This window comes from Sparus aurata, chromosome 1 (assembly GCF_900880675.1).
Source record: "Sparus aurata chromosome 1, fSpaAur1.1, whole genome shotgun sequence".
Classification (NCBI taxonomy): Eukaryota; Metazoa; Chordata; class Actinopteri; order Spariformes; family Sparidae; genus Sparus; species Sparus aurata.
In genome coordinates, this window is record NC_044187.1 from 14,786,040 (window position 1) to 14,813,218 (window position 27,179).

General features: G+C 42.2%; 1 protein-coding gene across 1 annotated transcript; it reads left to right on the plus strand.

Moving 5' to 3' along the window:
- Nucleotides 1-654: 654 nt before the first annotated feature.
- Nucleotides 655-26,134, plus strand: tbc1d9 (TBC1 domain family, member 9 (with GRAM domain)). The gene is made up of 21 exons (XM_030413544.1): nt 655-1,406; nt 9,274-9,384; nt 12,001-12,119; nt 13,564-13,792; nt 14,468-14,729; nt 15,320-15,527; nt 16,019-16,225; nt 16,356-16,520; nt 16,873-17,023; nt 20,029-20,243; nt 20,343-20,460; nt 20,553-20,838; nt 20,992-21,121; nt 21,907-22,005; nt 22,154-22,222; nt 22,500-22,740; nt 22,833-22,898; nt 23,144-23,230; nt 23,351-23,419; nt 23,990-24,093; nt 24,188-26,134. Exons 1-21 carry the CDS (start codon nt 1,286-1,288, stop codon nt 24,974-24,976), a joined length of 3,846 nt encoding a protein of 1,281 aa, XP_030269404.1. The 5' UTR covers nt 655-1,285; the 3' UTR covers nt 24,977-26,134.
- The last annotated feature ends 1,045 nt before the right edge of the window (nt 26,135-27,179 follow it).

Genomic DNA, 27,179 nt, shown 5'->3' on the forward strand with positions numbered 1-27,179 from the left:
CATGTATTTAGCTCATGGGACAAAACACAAGTACAATCCAGGATTTAAAACTCAAAATGAATGAATAAATGGTCATTATTATCAGGACTAATGTTGGTTGATAAATGTTACCTGGTGAAAGTTGAAAATAATATTGTTATAACATATTTTAATGGATTTTTTTTTTTTTTTTTTTTACTTTTTGTATTTTATTCTGTACTTAGTGTGTTTTTTGTATGAGTTGCATAAGGGTTAAGTTTTATTCTGAGGCAAAGCTCTCTGTTAAACACAAGGGAAATAGCATGTATTTGGACGATAAGTGGCTCTATCTAGTAGAAAATAGCAATAACTCATCCAGGACCACAGACTGAAAGCCTAATGAAATACAACATAGTTTTAATTACCTTTATTCAGTTCAACATACACAGTGTACAATAGAAATATTACATGAGCTGAGGTTGACATTTAAAACAAAAACAAAAAACCTGGCCAAAATAATCCAAAAATGAAAGTTGCAGAAAAATGAAGTGAACCTACAGTTTCGTGGTGGTCAATGTGAGAGTAAATCGAATGAGTCTAAGGTGATTTTTAGTTTTGAATTCAGGTGTTATGTCCCCACGTGCCTCCTCCCCCTCCTCCTGCCGCTGACGTCGCGCGGTGGCCTGCCCGTGACGCGCTCGCTGTGTTTTGCGTGCGGCAGCGCTTCAGCTGAGGAGGAGCAGCAGCAGCAGGAGGAGGAGGAGGAGAAGGAGGAGGACTGCTGTGTTTCTGACGGGTTAACTGCTCTAGTATCGTCTTTACGCGTCATCACGCGGACGGACATTGCACCTGGGAGAACCTACAGACCGTCTGCTGCTCGATTTAATCACATTTAACGCGTTTTTTCACCGGGACGGACGGACGGGATCGCACCTGCCACACCGGAGCATGCACAACAAAGACTGATCCAGCAGCGGCAGCAGCACACCGAGCCAAGCTTCCGTGCCAAACCTGCGAGAGTCATTTATTTAACAAGCCTGGAAGCTGGTGCTGCAAAGGTGGATACGCTTGGTGTTGGGAGCTCCACACCGCAGCCGAGCTGCAACGACGAGTTTAATTATAGCAACACTTGCACGCGCGTCCTTACTTTATCGCTCGGACATCCAGCAGTAGGCGATAATCTGAAGGGTCGAGGGGGGGGGGGGAGAAAAGGAGGAGATCAGGGCCTCCATCGGCGTTTTTAAATCATTTCATCATCGAGCAGTTTTGATGGTCGCCATCAGCTGTCCCGTGTGTTCAATGTCCCCTTAAAAACCACGGGAGAATTATGTGGGTCAGTCCCGAAGATGTGTTACTGGCGGGCGCGTTATGGATCACCGAGAGGGCGAATCCATATTTCATCCTCCAGAAACGGAAAGGCCACGGGGATGGAGGCGGAGGACTGGCGGGTGAGTCCTGTTATGGATCAGTAAAGAAAAAAACCATGTGAATGTGTTTTTATGTAAATCCAAAGATTGTCAGGTGGAGTGTGTTGTGTTGATCTGGAGCCACATGGACGGAGAGATAATGCGAGGGGGGGATCACATGACTAATCAACGGCCACAGGTGGCCTTTCACCTGGATGTGACTGACACGCCAGTTTCTTTCACTTTGATCGATTTATTCACACTCTTAAAATGAAACTCCACCTTTGGCCAGTCAAACAAAACAAAGTCCAGCAACTCTACTGTCTGATCCTCCGGAGATTGGGTCATATCACGTTATGAAAAAAAAAATGAGTGCCTTCAGGGAAAATCAGCTTTTTAAACCATCACCACAATGCAGATAATAGCAGTGGCAGTCCATGTGCAGCTGCTAATGGCTCAACAACAGAGAGTCTGTTTGACCACCAGCCAGAGACACGGTCTGTTTGCTCGCTCATGCTGAATCATTCCCCTTCTTCTTTTTTCTTCTTCTCCTTTCTTCTTCTCTCACTCCCAACTCCTCCTCCCTCCTGTTATTTCATCCGAAATGGGTCAAGCAGCAGGGGCCGGAGGAAGAGAAGAGGAGGAGGAGGAGGAGGGAGAGGACAGGTTGACAGTTGATGTCCTGTTTTCTCTTTTGAAATTCTGTTCATTCTTTGACCTGAATTCGGCTGGTTGCAGGCACTTTCCTCGGGATGCTGTTCAGTCTCTTTGAGGACATGGAGGAGGTGATCATACATGTTTTGGTACGGGATGGCCTCCATGGATGAGATCGTCACGGTCCTGATGGTGACACTTAAAAGACAGGGGGATGGCTTGCATAAATGAGCTACCAGGCCTCTGTAATTCACCGATTCCTTCTGTTGTATGTGTCTCTCATACTCTAATGAAATAGTAGAAGGCCACATGCTGTAGTTGCTCTGCGGTATTCTGTTCAAACGAGATTAAATGAATAATATTGAAGGTCAGAGTTTGACACAGAGCCTCAAGATCGAGCAATAAAGCAAGCAGGGCCGACGTCAAAGCCCTCATCGAGTCATATTTCCATCTTCCAAATCAAATGTGTTGCTAGAATCTAGAGTGCACACCTCCGCAAAGGTCCGGCAGTCTCCTTTTAATTCAGTCAAGCCTAATCAGATATCAGACTCATTTTTAAACCACCTATAACTGCTTAACTGTAATCTAGGATCTGCATCAACTTGGATTCACTCTTAAAATCAAGATTTGTCCATTGTTCACTGAGAACTCACTGAGAAAATGCGGGCAGCGTTGAAGAAAGTGGGAAAGAAATTCCTGAAATCCGTTCCTTTATCCAGATCCAGATCAGAAGTTAATGAGCTCTATTCTGGGCTGGGACACATCCTCCATCCAAGTTTAGTGGAAATCCGTTCAGCAGTTTTTGTGCAATCCTGCCTACAAACCAACAAACCAATCAGCAAAACAAAAGGACAAAGTGAAAACACAACCTCCTTAATTGAATTATCACAAACCAGTCGCCACTCAGCGTCTTACAGTATGTGCAGCCATGTAAATCTAACATGCCGTGTAAGAGGTCAAATATCACAGATTGCAGCAGCGGGTACGAGGATTATTTCAAGGCATCCTCTGCTTGTGAAAGTGACGCCTCCATCGTGTTTGATCGGTGTTGATCAGCTCGGTTTCTGTTCCCTGCCGAGAATTTGTCCGTCAGTGTCAACGATCGAGTTAAATCTCATTCTGACTTGGGAGCAAGCGATAGGGATAGAAACCATCAATCATGTCAATCTTCGAGTCAAAAGCTGTCGTCTTGGGTTTGGGAAACACTGACGTTTTCTCAATTTTCTGACATTGTCTGACCAAACAACACTGTGAATTAAGGTCTGCAGCCTCCTTAGTCTCGGCGGAGTCTTTACTGTGGCAACACAAAGTGTGCTAAGTGGTGCTGGGGGATGATGTCATTGTTATGTAAATGCTGAGCTTGCTGAGCTTGTGCTGCGTGCCAGTTGGCACTCAGTGCCCAGTGACACTGGCACTGTCCACCAGCACCTCTTCCAGGGAGAGGGGAGATCATCAGTAGGACCAGGACCAGGAGCGTCATACAGAGTCGGGCGCAAATCTGTAACGGCAAACATATACAGAAGCTGCATGAGTAGAGATGGACTGTCACAGAATTTTTGCAGTTCCAGAGGAGAGCTAAGAAATAATTCATCCCGGAGTGTATCTCTCCTTCTGGGGTTTTGAACTTATCAGAAATAGAGAGCTCCTCCAAAAACCTCTGAAGTCAAACAGAAGACAGTTTAAAGAGTTCTGGCCTTGATCGTAAACTGATATTCAAATCTAAGGCACTCTTTTGGCAGAAGGCTTAAGGAGACTTTATTTAGATGGAAAATAATTCTTAAAAATACCGACAATACATGTTACAGTTAGGATTTTTTGGCCTTTTTCAAAGCATCTTCATCACTTTGTTTGACCTTCCTGAGCACTTTTTCTGTCTAGTAATCTAATATGTAACATTCCCTCATTAAGAACAAGCTGACACTGTTATATATTTTGTTTTAATTGTCCACTTACATCATCATGAATCCTTCCAATAATGCTCACACCCAGAAACATTTTCCTCGTGCGTGACATTTGGTCGCCTGTCGCCATAACTTCTGAGGAGGAATCAGATGATATGGCATAGTGAGGAAGGAAGTCGAAGAGCGTGACTAAACGTAATGCTATAAAACTTTAAATCATCACTTCATGAGTGAACATTTCTGACAAAGCTTGTATGGTAATACAGATGATGTTCATTAATGGTGTCTGTACCAGTTAAGAGGAAGAGGAAGAAGAGTGATATAATTGTGGTTTGAAGCTACCCTGTGGAGTCTGTGACCATAAAAGCACTGTAGTGATGTTTTTTTACATGTAGGTCAAGGCAAAAGCAGTGAAGAAGAAGACTGCAAAGCTAGGAAATGTGCACGTCAGCAATCAGGTTTCAGACTTTCAGAAAACGATCTTTGACGTTGGAAAAATACTGACCGTGGCAGCTGGTGACTCAATAAATTGGGGGGGAATGGATGGAAAAACCAACCCGCTGTGTCATATGATAGAACACCTATAGCCAGAAAAGTGATCCTATAAATGATACTGAGATTCTTTTAAACGTTATATTTCAACCAATTACTGATTTATCTCTCTTGCCTCCCAAAAATTAGACAACAACCTTAGGAACAACCTCCTCCTCTACCTCAATGGCGCAGCCTCCCTGACCCTGCTGTAAAGTTGTTTGAAACAGGGTTTAAAAGACGCCTAAAACTACAGTTTGGCCTCACTAAGCTGCTATGTAGGACGTACCTGCTCAATTTTCGGTTATATTGTAATTTGCATGACACATTAAACCCGATAAGCTGCCAGTTTAAACAGTCACTTCTTATCCAAATTAGTTTGCATGTACAGTAGCGGTGGTTTGAGGGACGGAGCAGAGGCACAGCTGAAGGGACACAAAGGAAGCGCCACATCAAAGTGTCTTTTGTGGACGTGTTGCCAGTTTCTTCAAGGGAGGAATGAAGACAACAGAACGTTAATCAGACTGTAAAAAGCTCTGAATCTGTCCGTTGTTACACAGTGAGGTTTAGAGCATTACAATTGCAAAATGCTTTGAGTCACAGAACAACACCGTATTTCACAATCCAGCTGCTAATGACTGTATGTTTGGTTGGCAGTGTGTCATGTCAGACGGATCCTGACTCTCTTCTTTAAAGGCCACCTTGTGATCCTGAGCGTCATGACTTGTGCCGGACGTCAGCGGGTGTTGAGACACAGATGTGGAGACGCTGTAAACCGCATTTCGCTGCATACGTTGACGATCCTGGCTCATCTCGGGTTTCTGTAATCTGAAACGCTATTGATTTAAAAGTCTGAGAGGGAGATGTGGCCCTTTTGTGTGCTCAGCAACTCCAGCACCACCACCACCACCCCGAGGCTGTTTTTTTTGGCAGAAAGAAAAAAGAGAACAAGAAGCTTTTCTTCTCATGTTGTTGGTTGGAGTGAAAAACAGTAATGTTCGTCTAAAAGTGTTTTTGTTTTGCAGCTCTGATTGTGTCCTTGTTGCTGCGAATAGACGCACAAAGCGTCACATGATTTCATCGCTTGCTCTGTTCACAACATGAGTGTTTTCCTCCCCTCCTCCCCAGAAATAATAAATAGAACGTGAGCCATTACAGCTGTCTTTTTGTAGGTTATGCACCCACTCTACGAAAGCAGAGGTGTGAGTTGGAACAAGCCGTCACGTGGTTTGATGAGTTAATCCTGCAGAGGCATGTGGTGTCCGGGGTTGCCGGTTGCACAAAAACAACAAACAAACAGCTTTCATTTTTTTTTCACCTTCCAGGTGTTTCACTTGTATCAGCAGACAGAGGGTGGATGTGAGGTGGTCTTACACCTTTGGCGGTCCCCTTTCTTGTGCCTAACCCCTCAGTTTCCTGCGTTAAACCTCAAGTCACCCATCGTGGGCTGAACCTGTGCATCTGAACACTTGCATTTGCTGTGTCATTATTTTAGGAGGAAGAGCTGCTCAAGAACACATTCGAACTGTCTCTGAGGTCAGCGTGGGAGCAACTGTTAAACTTTTCGGCTCTGACTGTTTTTTTTTTGTTTGTTTTTTAACCTTGTGATTGTCCCTTGTCAAAGAGGAAGTTGTCTTCACGCCCAACAGCAGTTTTGGGTTTTTTTTGTTGCTCACAAAGGCACGAAACCAAAGTGTCAGGCTGTTATTAGCTCATTAGTTTCAGTCTGATTGAGCTGAACGTCTCTTTTATTGACTACTTCAGCCCCTTGGACGGAGTTAAGTGGTTACAGACACAAGTGACAGTCTTGTTAATGTGGTCATGGTGGTTCTCATGACACGTGGCAGGAATCAATAACCTTGCATGTCAATGGACACCAAACTGTAGGTGAGGTTTGGACACAGCTATTTATTGAAGCTGCAGTGTCTTTATTGTTGCTATTTTGCATAAAATGGTTAAAGGGACTGAAAAGAAATAATGTCAAGAGGACAATTGAGATATCTCGAGAGGCGGACAGGAGTGGAGGACAGACAAGTAGAGGGAATGTAGCTGTAGTCCAAGGGAATTAAAAGATGGAGGGTCAGTGAGTCCTCCATCACTGAGACATGTTTTTCTCTGAAAGTAAGAAAACATTTCAGCAGCTCCCCTCACTTGTCTCCTCTCCTCCCCCTCATCCTCTCACTGTGTGACTCATACAGTGTTTGCCCTGATGAGCTGCTGAACACAAAAATAACCCGTCTCTCATGGCAGTTGAGCGAATACCTACTCCGCACCGAGGAGGATATTCGCAGTCACCGACAGCTCTGCAGCTTTGTGGAAAATGGTGTCAAAATTTCAATAGATAGAGCCAACCTGCAATGGAGCGTGGACCCACTTTCTAACTAGGAACCCTTTCCAAAAAAGGTTTTTCACTTGAGGCCGCTCTCGGATAAGTTTTAAGCCATTATTTAGAACAGCTTTATGGGGTTACCAGGCTGTGAAAATCTCTTGGCTGGTGAGTTGTTAATAGTTAAGTAATTAACAAAGTGATAATGTCATAAATAAAGGATCAACGGGTTATCTCATCATATGCCAGCAGCCAAATCTAGTCTAGTAAATGTTAGTGAATCATTTATAATAAAGGGATCTTACAGTAGTACATCATCTGCAGTTGTGAGTAATAATCAGTTGTTAAAGGTGTCCCATGGAGGAACAGCCTGTGTTTGCATCCAGTGTTTACTTAAAAGCTTTGTGTGTCCAAACATGTTGTATGAATTTCCTTCCTTTTAAATTTTAAGATGTAAAATCTGCATTATTTACATTCATTGCTGCATTCCAATACTAATCATCAGTCATAGTATGCGGGTTCAGTTGTTACTTTAGATACTACATGCAGCCGTTGATTTGTTGGTTCTGTTGGCCCCTGTGGCCAAAAGCGGTAGTGTTTCCAACGCCTCATGTCAGAAGATCTTGATCTGGCTGGCATGTATGTTTCTATTTCCCTTTCCTAAAACACAGCTTTTTGCAGGATGCATGGCGATGAGGTTATGTATCTTGGATGAAGGGAGGAGTTTAACATGTTTCAGTCGCTTCACGTGGAGCTGAAAGGCCGTGGTGCTCTCACAGCAGGACATTAGCGTTGAAACGTTGGTCACTGAACAGTTTGTTGTCTCGGTCCATGTGCTCCAGTGTACTTGGGGCTGTGTTCCTAAAGTTTTTCCTGAGGTGGTGTATTTATTTGTGGCCATGTAAGATTAACTGTAAGGAGGGGGAAACAAAGCAAACTTTGTTTGAGTGTTGAATGGCCAGACTAGACAAGAAGAGCAGCGTCTTGCATCAGGCTGCAAGAGAGAGGCCTTTTTATTAAATTGAGACTGTTTCATTACCAGGTAAAAACTTTACACTTACATGAGTTATTTGATTGGTGCGACGTCAGACGGCTAAAGGAGACCTTTTATACTCATTTTCAGTTTCCTAACTTTATTTTGGGCGTTACTGAAATAGGTTTACAATCTGTTATGTTCAAACAACACATCAGCTCCCTCATACTGTCTAGTGCAGCAGCTTTGTATTCCCCCTCTGTCTGAAACGCTGTTTTAGCTCCTGCCTCTTTAAGGACCCCCTCCCAAATATCCACCCTGCTTTAATTGGTCAGCTCACACACGCCTGAGCCATCACTGCCCTCTGTGTCTGTAGTCGGCTCTGCAGTTTCTAGTTAGCCTCACTTTAACCCTGAATACAGGCACATAATATGCGACACGGTGACTTAGTGTGACGTCAAGGAGTCTCAGAATTGACTGTGATGAGTGTTTTCTGTGGGAGAGGAGCTCCTGTTGGCATGGACCTTGGGGTTTTTAACTTTCAAGACCTTTTACATAAACAAGGACCTATAAAACATAGAAAGAAGATAAAACATAAAAGCATAATAGATTTCTGGAGCTGTTTCACCATCACCCACAATTATTTTAATGATTTGTATTTTTTCCCAGCCTTTCCTTTGTCCACAACAGCACGCTCAAAGATTGTTCTGTATTTAGTATCCAAGCTGTCCGGTTTGAGTTCGTTTTGTCACATTTCCAGTGTGAAAATTAGCTGAAAACATCCTGGAACACATCTCGTGTTTTCCTTGCAAGCGGCCGTCTTCTTTTCCTGCCTTTGTTTTCCCCCGGCGGATTCACGCGTGTGCACTAGAAACAACAACAGCAGCGATTTCACAACACTGCATTATGTTTCTTCAAGGGAATCTGTTAAACCTTTATTTCATTCCATTTGCACATTCATCCATTTCCTCAGGTGACTTTTATCTTTTATCACCCTCTCAACCTTTCAATTACTGTCACACTCTCTGCTATCGACCTTCATTAGTCAGCCGGCTTCAAATGAGACAACCAAATTTAGTTACCGCCTCCACGAATACGACATAATCAAACCAGTCTTACGCATAGTCACACAGGATATGTGTAGATCACTCGCGAACAAGTCTAACAAGTAAACAAATGCGCTTAATGTCAAGCCACAGGGTGTTTTTTTCATGCAGTCAAATCTTAAACCACAAGACCTCATGAGCTTCCCCTTATCTGAAGCATGACAGAACGGTCCGAAAGTGTCAAAGCACTTAATTGGTTCAGCATCTCACATGGTCGTTTATGGTTGTTACATGTCTGCTGTGTTTTGTTTCACAGTGGAACAGATCTTTAAGTTGACCTGCGTGGTGAGCTAATTGAAGAGTGTGACGTGTTTTATTGGTATTTTTGGACTGGCACAATTAGTTCTTTTGTTCAGCCTCAGCGAGATCTCAAGTGTGTGTGTTTCTCTAATAACAACGATATTTTGGGCTCTTTCAGGTTTGCTGGTTGGGACCCTGGACGTCGTCTTGGACTCCAGTGCTCGAGTGGCCCCATATCGGATCCTGTACCAGACCCCAGACTCGTTAGTGTACTGGACCATTGCTCATGGTAAGTGGGTTAAAAACTGTGAGAAAATAAAAGCAAAGGAAGCCACTAAAATCCACTTTAAGCGACACATTTTAGTCATACGGGCACAAATTATTCCACCATAGACCCCCGTCGTATTTGAAATCCCCTGCACATCCCTCCCCCCCGAGCCACCACACAACACATGATGCCTTTTAGCCGCCGAATGCCGAGCATTACATCATGCCCCGGTGGTTTTCAAGGGCAGGATTACAGGAACGTGTGCGGGAATCAATACTCAAATATAAGTGGATGTTACTTTTTTTTCAGCTTGATAGATTTTCATTATGATTTCATGTCATCGCCTTCACAGTAATGTAATCTGCATATTCAGAGTGTTTCATAGACGGTCTTTGGCAGTAAATCATGCAAATTTGCAGCAACACTCGAGAATGATTTTAAAAACGCTGCTCTGTTTTCATTTTTACTGTGAAAATGAATTGATCCTCTGTGACACATCCAACACAAGACCACGGCTGCGGTAATTATTGTCTTGATCCATTTAATTCCGTGAAGTTTACATACTGTATTTAAACTGCTTGTTTTCTCTGAGCAGCAAATTATCACAGTCAAAAAGCTCAAACTAGTGACGTCTCTGGTATTTTTAGCTTTAAAAATGACTTAAATCAATGCCTCCCATTTTGTGTGTAAGACGTACCCACACATCCCTGTCAGATTAAGTCAAGCACCCCTTCATCAGCACCACCAGTTATATTTCCAATGTATTTATTTGAATTAATGTCTAACTGGATATTATGCAGTTATGAATCTTATAAAAGTGGATGTAATGATATTTTTATACGATAGAACCATTGATGGAATTCCATTAATGGAGTTAGATAAGCCGTAAACAATAAGTGATCTATTTCAACTGGTTATCTTTTACTTAAATGTCAATGAGGACACTAAATCAGTCGCAACAGCTGACTCGAATGTGAATGTATCTCAACTTGAGAATCGTAGGTGTCGTTTCCACTGGGGATGATGAGGACACTTTCTGAAATGGCCGATTTTCTCCAGGTCACTTTTTTTAAAGTGTTTTTACGAAACTAGCTTGAAGTGTTCGAATCACAATGTATCGCTTGCTATTAGCGCCTTCCTTTGTAAGTGGCTGCTGTTGATTCTGGTGTGAAATGATGATAAAATATTAACCCCGAAGGCTGCTACATGCACTACGATATAAGCAAAGGCTTATCAACAACCTTTTAATGAATGCAGAAAAACTGTTATTGTTCATTAGATAATAGACGTGAATAAGAATGTAATATATCAGATGGACTGATTACGAGGTCTGCAGACATTAAGATTGCATCTTATTTACTAAAGCCTACACAGTAAGTTATACGTTAGCTTGCTTGAGTAGTTTCTAATGCCCTCTTTTCCTCTTGGACATCACATTGTCGAAAATCACACATGTTGAAGACATCTTTCTTTCTTTAAACTCCGTTCTGGGGATCTTTTTTCCCTTAGAAGGACAGTTTTTTCAGTAATGGGAAGATATTCATCAAATAAATATTTCTTTGTTTGTATTGTTACCTTATTAACATTGTAAAAATTATATTTTTGGCTTTGAATGTCTTTTCCAAAACCACATAGTGCACCTTTTAAACCATTAGTTGATCATCAGATTAGTTTGATGTGATGACTGACAAAATGATACATCACTCCCAAGCAGATGTACGTGAAACATAACAAAGCAGTTTTTCGTTATTCTAGATTTGAAGTGTGTTGTATTCCGTTTCATTTATACATGTACAGCAGAACAGCACAGTATGTTTGTTTTGCTCTGCGCTACCATGATTTTTAAGCTTAATTTGCATATATGTGGGAGTTGAGTTCCAGATCAATACAACCCACACACGGGAATGCACAGAAATGAATCAGGATGATGTTTTAAAAAATGATGCCGTTAAGCTGTAATTAGCTGCAGGTTTAAATCCAATGAAGACAGGGTGTATGTGTAACCGTGTATTTAATTTAGCTGTTCCGGACATGAAATTAGTTCTATTTGTGTTTCCCTTTTCTGAAATGGAGGCCCTCACAGGACTAGCCTGGCCTTGAAATGGCAATTGATCCTCACTCCGCCTCCCTCTCCTGCTTTCCACCCCTCCCAGTCCTCCTCAGCCCAGAGATAGCAGGAGAGTGGAGCAGTCTGCCAGACGAGGCAAATTCACTGAATGTGCACTCACTGAAGGGCTGCTTGCTTGCAGCAGTGTTGGGGGATAATAGTGCACAGTGGCGGCCATTACTGCAATCAATTTCTCCTGCGGCCAAAACAAAACTGAGTTTTAACCTCACTGATCGCTGATTACAGTCACAAAATGGTCATTTTAGTGTGTCTGTTTAAACAGAAGATGGATGACATGCATTTCACTTTCCTCTTTGCTCTTCACATGTGACTTCAGCCTTTCGTCCAGCTTAACCTCAACTCCCGACTCAATGTTTAAGAATACAAAATAATACGAAATGCCTCACATTTCCATTAAATCACATGTGGCACTACATCAAGAGTATTGCACTGCATTACACTGTCCATCACGCTCCTCATGTGAGCCCAGCAGTTGAGTGCACTGACGTTCCCTTCTCGCTCCTCTGCAGGAACCTCCCGCAAAGAGATCACGGAGCACTGGGAGTGGCTGGAACATAACCTGCTGCAGACCCTCTCCATCTTTGAGAACGAGAACGACATCACCACCTTTGTCAAAGGAAAGGTCCAGGTAACCGACCCTCCCATATTTTGATGCATCAGGCATTTTCAAATAACAGAGCGCCGATCGTTTGTAAAATTTGTATTTAATCTGTATTGTTTGATAACTGCAATACTAATGATCAGACGTACAAATGATGAATAAATTAGACAAGTCACAAAATTAAAAGAAAAGACAGAAAAACACAATACATGAATGACTTAGATTAAAGTAAATTTTGATTGTTTCAAGACCGTAACAATTGGAATACAAACGTAATAATCATATACCAAAAAAATGTGACTTAAATGGCAAAATTGTTTCTATATTTCTAAATATCATGCTCATAGAGACAGAATACTAGATGATGTTTATTTAACAATGAGGAATTTCTTAAAATATATATATTTTTTTTTTTTATGGAAAGAAAATAAGATACGAAAAAGAGAGCGGGAAAATACATTGTCACATTGTATTTACTAATGACAGCCATCAGATATTTGAAAATGGAACAGAAAACGTTACTAGATCTTGACGAACTGAGAATAATAATTATAACAAACACTATAAATATATCGCTATAACAATTATTCTAACTCAAGTGTATGATGGGAGTCCAAACCACAACTATAATGACAACGACCACAGCGGTGAACTCTATCGCTGCAATCGCTCTCACAGCGATTTTATGTACAATAGAAACACTGACAGCCAATCAGAGCCCATCTGAATTTACAGAGCAACGAATTCATGACTTATGAAATGCTTAATTGGGGATAAGGAGGCAAATTTAACATTAAAAACGTCACTTTAGCTGAGACGCACTGTCAAAGGGTCTTTACTGATGTTGTTCTTTGACAGTAACAGATAATTAATGTACGAAGTATGATTAGAATTAGTCTTCTAAGTGCTACATTGAACATCAGAACTTGTATCCCTCCGGTCTTCTCTTTGTCTCTCTAAAAAAGGTACAGCAGGAAAAAGGTCATCAATATCCATTTTCCTAGGCTGCCGACACAGCTGGAGTGCTTAGTGACCTGTGCTTAGTTTACAAAGGAGTATCATTCATCAGTGTGGCTACTCGCATCGTTTTTAATTTTAGCCAACGTTGGAGTCCCTGGTGGCAACAGCCCTTGGGATGGGAAGAAGATCTGAGTTTATGAGGCGATGGCGCAGTTCTTTTTATTTAAAGAGGGCAGTGTAGAGAGTGACACAGCTGCTGTTACATTTAAGAGGGTATTTGAATTCTCCCGTACAAAAATGGGGCTCTCATCCAGACCTGAAAAAAGTTTCGCGCATTTGCTGCTGGTATGAGAAGGCTGAGGCAAACAAGAAAAACTGTTGTAGCCGTGCTTGACACGTATACCAATGTAGAGAATGACAATTTGGATTGTAACTCTAAAACATTAGAAATACAGACTTTTTTCATGTCCCAGCTCATCCCCTCATTCTGTCTCTTTCCATCTCGCCTCAGGGGATCATCGCAGAGTACAACAAGAACCACGACGTCAAAGAGGACGACGACACGGACAAGTTCAAGGAGGCCAGCGCCAAATTTCGAAAGCTGTTCGGGATGCCGGACGAGGAGAAGCTGGTCAACTATTACTCCTGCAGCTACTGGAAGGGCAAGGTGCCACGACAAGGGTGGCTCTACCTCAGCATCAACCACCTCTGCTTCTACTCCTACTTACTAGGAAAAGAAGGTTGGATTTATTCTTAAAACAGTCATTTACTATACTATATATACCGTCTGTATTCTGATATTTCTTTGAGTTTTACCCAATTTTGGCAAAAACAAGATCTTTTATTGACGTATGTGATAGCTTTAAACCTTAGAGGCACAGTGTTCTCATATTGTAGTCTTAAGATGAATGTCTGATACTCCAAAATATAGTGAAGTGAAAAAAAAAAATCATGTTTAAAGCGAAACTCTCTGCAAAAAGCAACCAAGGCTTTATTTGGGATTGAATATGAGTCAAACCTTAGTGTAAAAGCATAATTGCAACGAAAGAGGCACTTTTAAGATTTACCGTAGTTTCGGTTTTGGGCACGTTAATTTTGAACGGGAGAGCTAGGGGCACGACACGCTAGCATCAAAATCGCTATTTTTAGAGCACTAAGAAGGCTCGACACAACATGAAACTTTGCTCGTAGCATCACTAGGGTCTCTACACATGAACACGAGCATTGAGAACATTGTTTGTGTACACAGAGTTTATGAAAAAGAAGGTTTTTGAACTACTCACGTTAGCTGCTGCACCTCCTGCGCGTCGCCATCATGGCAGACAAAAAGTGTTGATCCCCGAGTGCGACCTTGTTTCGACCCAAGTGAAAACTTTTTTTTTTCATGTTTGTGTTTGTCTTTCTGTAATCATCAGCCAAACTGGTGGTGCGTTGGGCCGACATCACCCAGCTGGAGAAGAGCGCCACCCTCCTGTTGCCGGACGCGATCAAGGTGAGCACCCGCATCAACGAGCACGTCTTCTCAGTCTTCCTCAACATCAACGAGACCTTCAAGCTGGCGGAGCAGCTGGCCAACATCGCCATGCGTCAGCTCCTGGACAACAAAGGCTTCGAACAGGACCGCTCGCTGCCCAAGCTCAAGAAGAAATCGCCCAAGAAGGTGTCGGCGCTCAAGAGGTAAGAAAAGAGCTGGATACTCGTGCTCATGAATTATAAATGCTGTCGAAGCATGTTTATGACATGCAGTCGATTGAACATTAACATGTTATGGATTGTAGAGTAGTTGGTTAACAGTGACGGAGGTTGAAAGTCTAAAATGGTGTTGCATGTGAAGTTTTAGTAAAAGCTGCAAAAGCACAACACGTGTTTTAGAAAATAAAAGGATCTTGTGCCTTTAAAATCCAGCAGATCTCTGCAGCCCTTGAGAACAGCCTCAAGATCATAATTTTGTTTGGTCAAATGCTTTTTCTGTGAGCATGACTTGGTATTACTGCAGTGCATCTGGTGTTGTGTGATTGCTCTTGCATAACGCTTCACTGGTCGACACAGATACTTTATTGTCTTGATTGAAATCATTAATTTATCCATATTACGTAACACTGGAAAACTGAACTATTCACTGGACTGTAATGGTCAATTAAACAGGGTATATTTAACAGGATATACAGTGTTATTATCCATGGGAGGAAGTATGAATGTTTGGTTGTAAGTGACCATTTCATCCTCATCTAATATGATTTGTTGCGGTGCGTTTTCCATCCTTTCAGGGATTTGGATGCCAGAGCTAAGAGCGAGCGTTACCGGGCGCTCTTCCGACTCCCCAAAGATGAGAAACTGGACGGACACACAGACTGCACCCTGTGGACGCCCTTCAACAAGATGCACATCCTGGGACAGATGTTTGTTTCCACCAACTACATCTGCTTCACCAGCAAGGAAGAGACGCTGTGCAGCCTCATCATCCCGCTACGAGAGGTGAGTCAGTCCGTCTAAACGCGTCTGTTCATGAGGCGCTTGCAAGATGAAAGTTCACTGTGATTGAAAAGAAATGTAGTTTAGTCGTTTGTCTTTTTCAGCACTTCAATCAAAACCGCAGTGTAGCTGAAGTAAACCGCTAAGACATGTCAATGTGTCTGATAATGTTGTCTGGTAGGGGGTTGTCACTACCCATCTGCTCAAGAAAGAGACAGACACACAGACAGACGGACACACACACACACATTGTGTTCAAAATGCAGCTGTCATGCTGAATCACATTCAAATATTTAACCATTTTGTTTACAGATGGCTCTGGACTGGGTTTCACAAGGTGTTTTGTAAATCCCTTAAAAAAATGTCAGACATATTCAATATTACTATTTTCATATATAATCTGTTATATCAGTTAAAGAACTTCTTTGAAATTAGCATCCCAAGGTTAGTTAAAAAGTAGTGAAGTATGACACTGATTATATACGTTCTTCCAGGTGACAATTGTTGAGAAGGCGGACAGCTCCAACGTGCTGCCCAGCCCGCTCTCCATCAGCACCAAGAATCGTATGACCTTCCTGTTTGCTAACCTGAAGGACCGAGACTTCCTGGTCCAGAGGATTTCTGACTTCCTGCAGCAGACCACCTCCAAGATCTACCTGGAGAGGGAGCTGACCGGCAGCCTGAACAGCTCAGACGACGAGGTGAGGCATTGGTGTTGTTACTATACTGTGATTAAAAATTAAGTCTAGGAAATTATCTGAATATTCAACTAGTGGTGGCGACAGTGTCATTTTAAAAACATACACTAACACCAACGTGTATCCCCTCCAGGTTTACTCCCAGCCCGGATCACTGCTCTCCAGCAGCCCTCAGCCATCTCTGGGCTCAGAAAGCGAGCGCACGTTTAACCTGAACGACAGCAGCGTGCCAACCGCCACGCAGGCCCTGATGACCATGTACCGCCGCCGATCACCCGAGGAGTTCAATCCCAAACTGGTTGGTTACAATTTACGTTTCTCCTCTTGAATTCTATGTTTTGCTCTTCCATAATTGTCATTTCCACACCATTACACTGCAAGTAGAATAAGCTGCATGGAGAATTTCTTCCAACTGCAACATAGCATGAATATTTTTCCTGCAAGACTGTGTGTAAATAAAGCCTTTCTGTTAGCTTCACTTCAGTGGGAACTTTATTCTGCATTAAACAATATAACAGCATCCATGCTTTGTTGAGTGTGCAGGAAGTAATCTTTTAAAATAAAGTATTTTGGTCCAGGATTAAAGCAGGATTACAGTAATTGAGGTTGAGCCACTGCAACTCATGAAATTGTTTTTCCTCTCTGCTCAGGCGAAGGAGTTCCTGAAGGAGCAAGCGTGGAAGAACCACTTTACAGAGTTTGGTCAGGGGGTGTGTATGTACCGGACTGAGAAGACGAAGGAGCTGGTCCTCAAGGGGATTCCTGAGAGCATGAGAGGAGAGCTCTGGCTGCTATTTTCTGGTGAGGAAATGTTCAGGGAAGCCTGAGACACACACGGGCTGAGCAAAGCACACGCTGAGCGTACAGTACTACAAATGATTCAGTCATGCACTGAATGCAGACCACACCCTGCATACTACGTGCTCACACTGGATCAAAACATCACATGATGCGTATTTTATGCAGGTGTCATTAATCCACAGAAACCCTGTTGACAAACTCTGTTTTATAATGTTATACAGTATCTACAATGTATGTGTGCCCAGGGACAAGAGACAGAAACTAGAAAACCCCTGCGTCGAGCTTGCATATGATTGTCATTCTCTTTATTGTAATTGTGTATACATCTGATTCATCTTAAATGCATGTTTGATGCATTAATGTGGTGTTAACAGCAAATTCACTGACGTTAAAATGAAGACTGTCGGGTCATACTACACTGCATCCGAAACAAATCTGCGATACTAGCAAAAGCAACACAGCACATGAACATAAACAAAGTGGTCCGACCTATTGCTTTGTTTGTTTTTTGTATGTGCATCGTTCGATGGCTGAAAATTACAACAGAAATAAACAAGTCTGCCGTTACCACAAATCTCCAATTCAAACCAACAGGCAGTTCGCTACTCCGAAGTTAATGTTTTTAGAAGTGCGACGTCGTGGTGATTCGAGTTAAACCCGTAAATAAAATGAAATGAGTTAAATACATGATTTTAGAACAAAATGAACATTTTGATAACCGATATGAGAAGTGAACACTCAGATATCAAGCTGTCTGTGTTCTGTTTCTCTCAAACTGTTTATATATATATTTTTTTCCTCTATCAAAGGGTTCTTCTGTGTTGCTGCCAGTATGAAGACATGGTAAAGATTAATTTGCCATTTTGTGTTCTTGGCGATTCAGATTATTGAAGACTGAGTTTTCATTTTCAAATGTTCAAGTGTCTGCTTCGTCCTAGTGGATGCCTCAGGCAAGATCTGAAAATGTGTCTGCCCACCTCCCCCTATTTAAAATAAGCAAAGGCATTCATTTAAAATGACAAATGCTTTCTCACATTCCAGTCACTAAACGGAAAATAAATCATTTCTCTCGTTTCTCTCCGAATGGTTTTCAGAACCATTTAGAGGTAAAATATGATATATTTTACTACAAAAAGTGAAAAGGGAAAATACACATATTACATTTCTTTCTTTTAAATCCTTTTAATCATCTAGGAACCCCCTCAGATATTTTCAGGACTCCTTTTAACCCCTGTGTTAAGAATGACTGCGTTAGGAGCCGAGGGAAGAGTCCAAGAACACGCGAGGCAAAGATACGCAGTGCCCCAAAGATGAGCTTACAGTAAAGCAGTATTTTTTTTAGTGCTGTGTTTTTATACTGCACTTTTGAATGTTAATATACAGCGTGTTTACGCACAAAGCATGTGTACTTTCATTGTTGAGTAAAGTTTTCTGTGCACAATAATGCCACTGCTGCACTCAGAGAAAAGTAGTGTGGTCACTTGCAGAGAATTCAGTAACGATCCTGCTGACATGACAGAAGTTATTTTGAATATCCGGAGGAAACGTGGTTTGCAGAAGTAAAAGAGATCTCACTTGAATTTGTGTGAATCAGCTCTTTCAGAGAGCAAACGTACACATGTGTAATTTTCCATCAGTGCTTGAACACAACATTTTAAACGTGGCCACCAAGCATCTATTGAATGTAGAATTCCCGCCACCTGCAGTCTGTACAGTCAGCAGATCTTGTGATCGTCATTCTTTTAACATATTCAGGTATGCAACAAGCTCCAGGCTTTCCTGTTCAGAGGCACGGTCATGTAGCAGCTCGTGCTCACACTCACCTGAGCAGAGCCAGGTGACAAACTGCTCCTCCCTCTCCCTCCCCAGTGACCCACTTATGACTCTTACAGCTGTTGTCATAGCTGCACCGTGTTCACCTTAGTCACACTTACCTGCACATTCTCTCAGGAGTGTTCCTGCCTGCAGTCCCTTAAAAGAAAAATACCTACCAGGTTTATTTTAAATATTGCTTGTCTGTGTCTTTTTGTAGAACAAAGGTTGTAAAAACCAGTTTGGTGATCTCAGTGAGCTGGTTTACTGAGGGATCAGGACAACTGTGGAGGGTAAATTATGGATCCGTGTCAAACCTGGAATATGGACAGATTTTTTCCACATTATACTCAGTGAACAGGCCATTTAGACATGTAAAGTTTCAGGGATTTGACATTACATTTATTATTGTGTATGTTTACTTTCCCCGCATTCATTTTTCATCTTTCAATTTTTCAGTGTTTTTATTATTTTAAAGATCAAACATAAAGTGACCTATTATGCTGTTTAATCCTTTCCTGCTGTGTTTTATGTATGTTCATGTACATGTCATGATCTTGAAAGTTAAAAAGGCCAAAGTACGGACCCTCAGTAGCTCCTCTCTCCCACAGAAAACACTGCTCCTAAAACGCCTCATCAGTAGTCCGCCTTTTAATATCGTGACTTTGTGACATCGCACTAGGTCACCATGTCACACATTTGCATAATTAATACATCGCAGCTAGCTAAGAATATATTAAGCGCACATACGCCGTCGTTGTTAACAGTGCTGGTTCAGGTTGCAGAACTTGACAGTATGAGAAAACTAATGTGTGTTTTGAGAATTAAAGCCTTTAAACCTATTCTCGTAGTGACCCAAAATAAAATTATGAACGCTTTTAATGTTTTCAGGGCTCTCTTCAAATCAGAAGAGACTTTTTTTAAAAGATGGAAATACCAAAATAAAACAACCTTGATGTGACAATGAGGATTGTAAAGCATCTTTTGAGGGAGCTTGTTGAGTCTACTGTTTCTCCTTGAAGATGTCAGACTGCTGACAAGATGTCGGGCATGTATCAAATAGCATCAAGTTGACCACAACCAGAAGTAATTGTAATAAAAACGGCAACAACAATAAAAGGCAATGACAAAAAGTCAAAGATGATACAAAATACAAGCAGTTTTAAATGTTAAATCTAATGTGTTTTTAACAGGGGCGATCAACGAGATGGCCACCCACCCGGGATACTACGAGGACCTGGTTGAGAAGTCTATGGGCAAATACAACCTGGCAACAGAGGAGATTGAGAGGGACCTGCACCGCTCTCTCCCCGAGCACCCGGCCTTCCAGAATGAGATGGGCATCGCCGCCCTCCGCAGGGTCCTCACAGCCTATGCATTCAGAAACCCAAACATCGGATACTGTCAGGTACACGCACTCTTTGTTTTGATTTTGACATAAACTGACAGAAACTTTGCAGCCCTTGACATCACTTGAATTTCCATCCTCTCCCTCGACACACTGCAGGCTATGAATATTGTTACATCTGTGTTGCTGCTCTACGCCAAAGAAGAGGAGGCATTCTGGCTGCTGGTGGCGCTCTGTGAGAGGATGCTGCCCGACTACTACAACACCAGGGTTGTAGGTCAGTATGTGCATGTGTGTCTGTGTTTTTAGGCTGTTTTTTGATTTGACAATATTCCATTTTATTTTAACATCCTCTCTTTTGCCCCCCAGGAGCTCTAGTCGATCAGGGGGTGTTCGAGGAGCTGGCCCGTGAGTACGTCCCTCAGCTGTACGACTGCATGCAGGACCTCGGGGTCATCTCCACCATCTCGCTCTCCTGGTTCCTCACCCTCTTCCTGTCCGTCATGCCATTCGAGAGCGCAGTGGTGGTGGTGGACTGCTTCTTCTACGACGGCATCAAGGTCATCTTTCAGCTGGCGCTCTCCGTGCTGCACGCCAACATCCACCAGCTACTGGGCTGCAAAGATGACGGCGAGGCCATGACCGTACTGGGCAGGTAGGACGAAGAAAAGAAAGGGATGAAATATCTTGAATCTGGGTGTCTTTTCGAGACTTATTCCCTCATCATTCATCAGTCTCTATCACTGCCGAAACATAAATATCACGCAACCTTAAAGCTGATTCAGCATCCGTCATTTGTCTGTTCTAGATACTTGGACAGCGTGACCAATAAGGACAGCCCGCTCCCTCCCATCCCCCACCTGCACTCCTTACTCACAGACAATGGAGAACCACATCCAGAGGTCGACATCTTTAAACTGGTCCGCAGCTCCTATGAGGTATTTAACCTGGATGATAATGTGTGCTTCGTTCACGTTGTTTGTTGTCTTTTTTTCTGTTTTTTTTTTCTTTTTGAGGCATGAAGGGAAACACAACAAATCTGAGTGTGTGACTCATCATATCCAGTTGTGTCTCGCCCTTCTTCAGTACATTAGTCACTAATTTCTTTTCTCACGGAAGCTCTAATGTCACAACTCAATTCTGTATGTTTTTAGTTTATATGATTTTAAAAGTGCAAGAACAAACTTCTAACTGGTTATGAAACAGTCTTAATGTAATACTGATGCCTCTATTATGACCTACATGAACAAGCAAAACCATCAGCAAGAAGATTTTAAAACTAGTTTTTATGTGCCGAAGATGAATTGAGGAATCTTTCAGCCTGTGACAAGAAGCTGCTCTGTAGTGTGGTGGTACGGTAACAGATATTTCTATTACCAGACGGCATCAAACAGGCTTGTAATTTACATTAGAGACGTTAAATTACAAGAAGATAACAATAAAAATGACTATTACAGTTATCCATTTGCTGTAGGCATACATGTGAAGTAGGCGTATGAACGTTACGAAGACAATCCTAAAATGACAATTATTTATCTCACATAGCCAGAAAGGGGATACATGTTTCGTTTAAGAAAGAAAAACGACTTCTTTCTTCACTCACTTTCACAAGGTGAAGCCTTTTGTCCACAGGGCTGCCAGAATCAACAAAAATTACGTTTCTTGCAGCTGCTTTTAATTTCAGTCTTCTCACAATCTCTCCGTTTCTCCTTTTCTGTGCCAGAAATTTGGTTCGATCCGTGCAGATGTGATTGAACAGATGCGTTTCAAACAGAGACTGCGGGTCATCCAGACCATTGAAGACACAACGAAACGCAACGTGGTAAGAATCCACTGACCTTGTCTAATAGAAACAGGTGTTAGTTTGTTGAAATGTAGGGGAACACAGATGTACAGTGACCTCTTCGGAAGTCTCTTATTTCTGACATTATTGTCTATTTTGAATTAATGTGAGCATACGTATGTTTCAGGTGAGGACAATAGTGACAGAGACTGCCTTCAGTATTGACGAGTTGGAGGAGCTGTATGTGCTCTTCAAGGTGAGTTACAGCTTACATATTCATGTTGTGGGACCTTGTAAAAAGAGCCATCGCAGCTTGTTTGTTTACCTCCAGCTTACCTCCAGGCCTAACCATCAGCGCTGCAGCTGTTTTCCTCTTGCTACCCGTGAAGATTTGATTTGACACTTTTGTTAATGCAGCAGTATCCGTAATAATTCAAACTAGTCAAGAGTTTTTTTTCAAAGACGCTGTCAAAGCATGTGTTGATTTGCATTAAAATGCGCTGCAGATCTCACCCCTTTCTTCCCCTCCTCAGGCGGAGCACCTGACCAGCTGTTACTGGGGCGGCAGCAGCAACCCCACAGAGCGCCACGACCCCAGCCTGCCCTACCTGGAGCAGTACCGCATCGACGTGGAGCAGTTCAAAGGCCTGTTCAACCTGCTGTTCCCCTGGGCCAACGGAGCCCACTCGGACCCCCTGGCTCTGCGCTTCTTCCGTCTCCTGGACCAAAACGGAGACGCCCTCATCAATTTTCGGGAGTTCATCAGCGGCCTGGGTGAGTAGAATGAGGTTTTGTGTGTGTGTGTGTGTGTGTGGGTGTGTCCGTGCTCAAATGTGTCCTTTTGCTAATGCTTGTTGTGCTTCTAGGTGTTCTGTGTCACGGGGACCTCACCGAGAAGCTGAAGCTCCTCTACAAGATGCATGTCATACCTGGTGAGTGCGCAGCGACGCGCTTCACTCATCTTTAGGGAACTACAGAATATATTTAAGTGGAGCAGCTGGATTATTAGCTCTGAGGTGGCTCAGTGCGGGGGAAAAAAAAAAAAAAAAGCCTTTGAGCTTGTTGTCTCACTTCACCAGACAAATCACTTTCTGAAGATTAACTTTGTCATGTTTTCTTAATGGGATCGCTGGCAGAAAATAAATGCTGACAGAATTTTTTTATTATTTTCTCCCAGAAATCAGCCACGAACAGGAGGAGCCGGACTCTGCCTTTGAGGCCACCCAGTACTTCTTTGAAGACATCACTCCAGAAACGTCCATCGGTAAGAACCGGAGACACACTATATTATTTCACCTTACTGCACAACAAACATTTTACTGGACATTCAGTGTAGGTATCGGAATTGGATCATCTAATCATTTTGACTGTCCTCCCTCCACAGGTCACGACTCAAAGTGCAGAAGCGAGAAGGATGACGGCTTCGTCCGAGTTACATTTAAGACTGAAAAAGGTGAGCGGCACAGTCGGGTATTGCAAAACGTGAAGGCATCAGTGTAGATTAGATACGGCACACTCTGTTGTCCCATTTGCCTAAAATGAGTGACAAGTTTAACATCATTTAAAGCAACAAAATGTAACTTCCTAGAGAGAGAAGGTTGATTGTTAAGACTCATCCCCAGATCATCAAATACACACGCTTTGTGTTGGCAGCTCGGGTTGGACAACCCAGAGCGTCAGTTAGTGATCTGGGGATGAGACTCAACAATAAACTTACATCGTATCACTTTAAAAGCCATTTCAGTGTGGAACTCCCCTGTAGTCTTGATCAAAAGCCAAGAAAACTCTAATTTAGAAGCCTAGAACATTTTTATTTGTGATTTTCCTGGAGTGAAATAATCGTATTTCTTCTGGGTTTTCTGAAACAACATGTGAATACAGATTATATCCATCATGCTGGCAACTACATGTTATATGAACTTTGTATTTCCCAAAGAAAAGAGGAAGGGTGAAAAAAAAACATTTGCATCTAGAACCCAAATGTGACTGAAATACTTGACATGTTTTTTCATACATCTCACAGTGAAGAAACTGAACACACCTGAATACCGCCATTACCTGAAGCTGTGGAATGAGGAGACAAAACCTAAGAGAGAAAACACAAAAGACCTCCCAAAGCTCAATCAGGTAACATTTCATCCCTCTGTGTCGGTTTTAATCTACACTGTGTGAAAACTCAGTAGTAGTTGCAGACTGACGTCTTTTTGTTTTTGTCCTCCAGAGCCAGTTCATCGAGCTTTGCAAGACGCTGTACAGCATGTTCAGCGAGGATGTTGCAGAACAGGAGCTCTATCACGCCACGGCGACAGTCACCAGTCTGCTGCTGGAAATGGGAGAGGTGGGAAAGCTCTTCTCCTCTGGCAGAAAGGAGCTCCTCACAGAGGGCAAACCAGAGCCGAGCATGGGTAGGAGAGATGCTGCGGAACCTAAAACCTCGCAGGAGGTCGTGTCCGGTGGCGTGTTCCAGCAGCAGGACCGGAGCGACGCTTTTGTCCCGGCAGATTTGGAGAACAAGCCGAGCCAAGACGAGGGGAGCGAGCAGCTGCCGCCTATGCAAGACATCAAGCTGGAGGACTCATCTCCCAAAGACATGGGCACATCGTCCGCCATGCTTATCTCGGATGATGAAACCAAAGATGACACCTCAATGTCATCTTACTCGGTGCTCAGCGCAGGCTCCCACGAGCTGGATGAAAAGCTGCAGTGCGAGGACATCGCAGACGACACGGTGCTGGTGCGCAGCGACAGCATCTCCAACGGGGAGAGAGGTAACCGGCCTCACGGCGGCGGACCCCACGACAGAGGGCTGCCTCACAGCACCAGCATCGATAAAGACTGGGCCATCACGTTTGAGCAGTTCCTGGCCTCGGTGCTCACCGAGCAGGCTCTGGTGCACTATTTTGAGAAGCCGGTGGAGGTGGCAGCTCGAATAACCAACGCCAAGAACGTGTGTAAGGTTGGGCGCCCTCGACTGTCAACAAGTGACTATGAGATCTCGCTATCCGGCTGAGGCCTTTTTAACAGAGACCTCACACAAAGACTTTCACTGTTTTAAAAGGGAAACAGGATTATCAGTCATTGGTGTAAAAATGTCTGAGTTTTAGAGGACAATGAAGGTTAAATGTAAAATGTGAGTGTATGATAGTGGAATGAATGTGACCAAAAACTGCTCTGTGATGTATTTTACCAGATGTGAAAGACTTTTATTATAACAATCACTAGATTCTGTCCAGCCAAGAGGGAAGAGGACATAAATATCAAGGTTTGCTCCAATGAAATCAGTGTGAACATGTAGTAGCTGTACTTTATAAGACATTAAGCATAGGTGTTAATATTGTAATCTCTAGTACTTCTTAGGCTATGTAGATGTAAATGTCCACAGACACAGTACAGACCTAACCTGGGATATCTACGTGCGATCACCTAACATTATCAGACTATTGCTTCTGTACTTTACGATTCCATTTGTTGTTGATCACTTTTCAGTCCGTCGTCGAGCGACAATATGGAAACATACAAAACAAAAGCTGTGAGATTTCAAAGACAAACTGAATTTTCACGCATTACTGTGTAAACTCTACTTCAGCTAAAGCAGAAACTATTTTCTTTTCCACACACACACACACACACACACACACACACACACACACACACACACATATACCTACGACTTCCACAACGTGATGTTTCCAATAATAACTCCAGTGCGCTTTCTCTAGTTACTAGTGATCGATACAAAACAACTTAATCAATAACAGAAAAATGACACAAACACATTTTTCACTCAGAAGAAAACAACTCACAGGTGATTATTAAGGAAACTGTGTGTGCTACGATGTGATGATTACACTAAAAGATGCTGTTGAATGAAGAGCCTGCACTTTATGTTTACAACATAATGTGATCCACTAATATGTATTAGCTTGCCATTTGCCTCTCTATTGTTGGCTGCACTCCCAACTCAAACGTTTGCCTTTTTTATTTTATTTTTTTTTTGGCTCTGTACATTTTTCACATTGCTGCTTTCAACTTTGTTTTTATGTGAATACTGTTTTTTATTATTAATATTATTTTAAATGTCCAGGAGTTACTCCTCTGGATTCTGCTGCATTGTGTATCACTCCATCTAATTAAAGTTACAGTATGATTGATTCGATACTGCACAGTACGACGCCTCGGGCCTTTTTCATTTACCAGCAGGACACTGAGTGTTACTGCCATCTGGTGGAGAATAGAGTTGTGCTACCAGTCATTAAGTTCCGACCTTGATACAATACCTCGAAAGTTAATGATATTCAGTACCATTTTTGATACCACTGGGATAAAAGTGATTTAACATTGAGGTCATAACAACAACATAAAACTTTTTATTTTCTTGGCTGGTAGCAGAACACAGCAGAAAGACTAGTGAACATTAAATATCACACTTTAGAAACATTTGTTTTTTCTCTCTTTGAATCAGACATTTAAAAATACTTTTTAAGTGCCGGTGTCACGATTGTGCAGAAAATGTATTTGACAGCTAAGGTTTGTAATTACTATGTGGGTAAAGATTTTATACAGAAAACCTTTACTTTAGTTTACACAATATGATGTATTGTTATGGATTTACCCAGTAAAGTAGTCAAAATAGTCCACACCATGACTAAGCACAGTACAGGGAAATGCTGCTTGAATGTTAAAACATTAGAAACAAAAATATAATTACTTTCGTTGATTAATCAGTCAGTTTTTTTCACGATTAATCAGTTGTTTGGTCTATAAAAGGCAAAAAAAAAAAACGGCGCTTAGGGTTTCACAAAGCCCAAGAAGGTTTTGTGTTTAACAAAAATGTCAAATGCATAAAAAGAAATCTGCACTATGTTCTTAACAAATGTATTTTTAGACTCTGGTACAGTATAATTACTGTGGCAAAGGATCTGAATGACTAAATGACTACATTCTTCCTCTCAGAGGACTGAGAACAATTTCATCTGCGTCTGTTAAAATTACTTCTTTACATTAAAACAACTGCATTCCTTTTTAAGCTTAAATTGTATCAGGTATTGAGGATTTCCTTACCTATTCTTTCCTCTTCACTTGAAAAAAAACCCCAGCCTGCTCAAACAAAACATTGCACTTTTCTAATAACAGCCGTGGACGGTGGTTTGTGTCCTTTATAGAAAGAGTGAAGCAACATACTCCTGGAAGACATCTGTATTAAACCTGGTCAC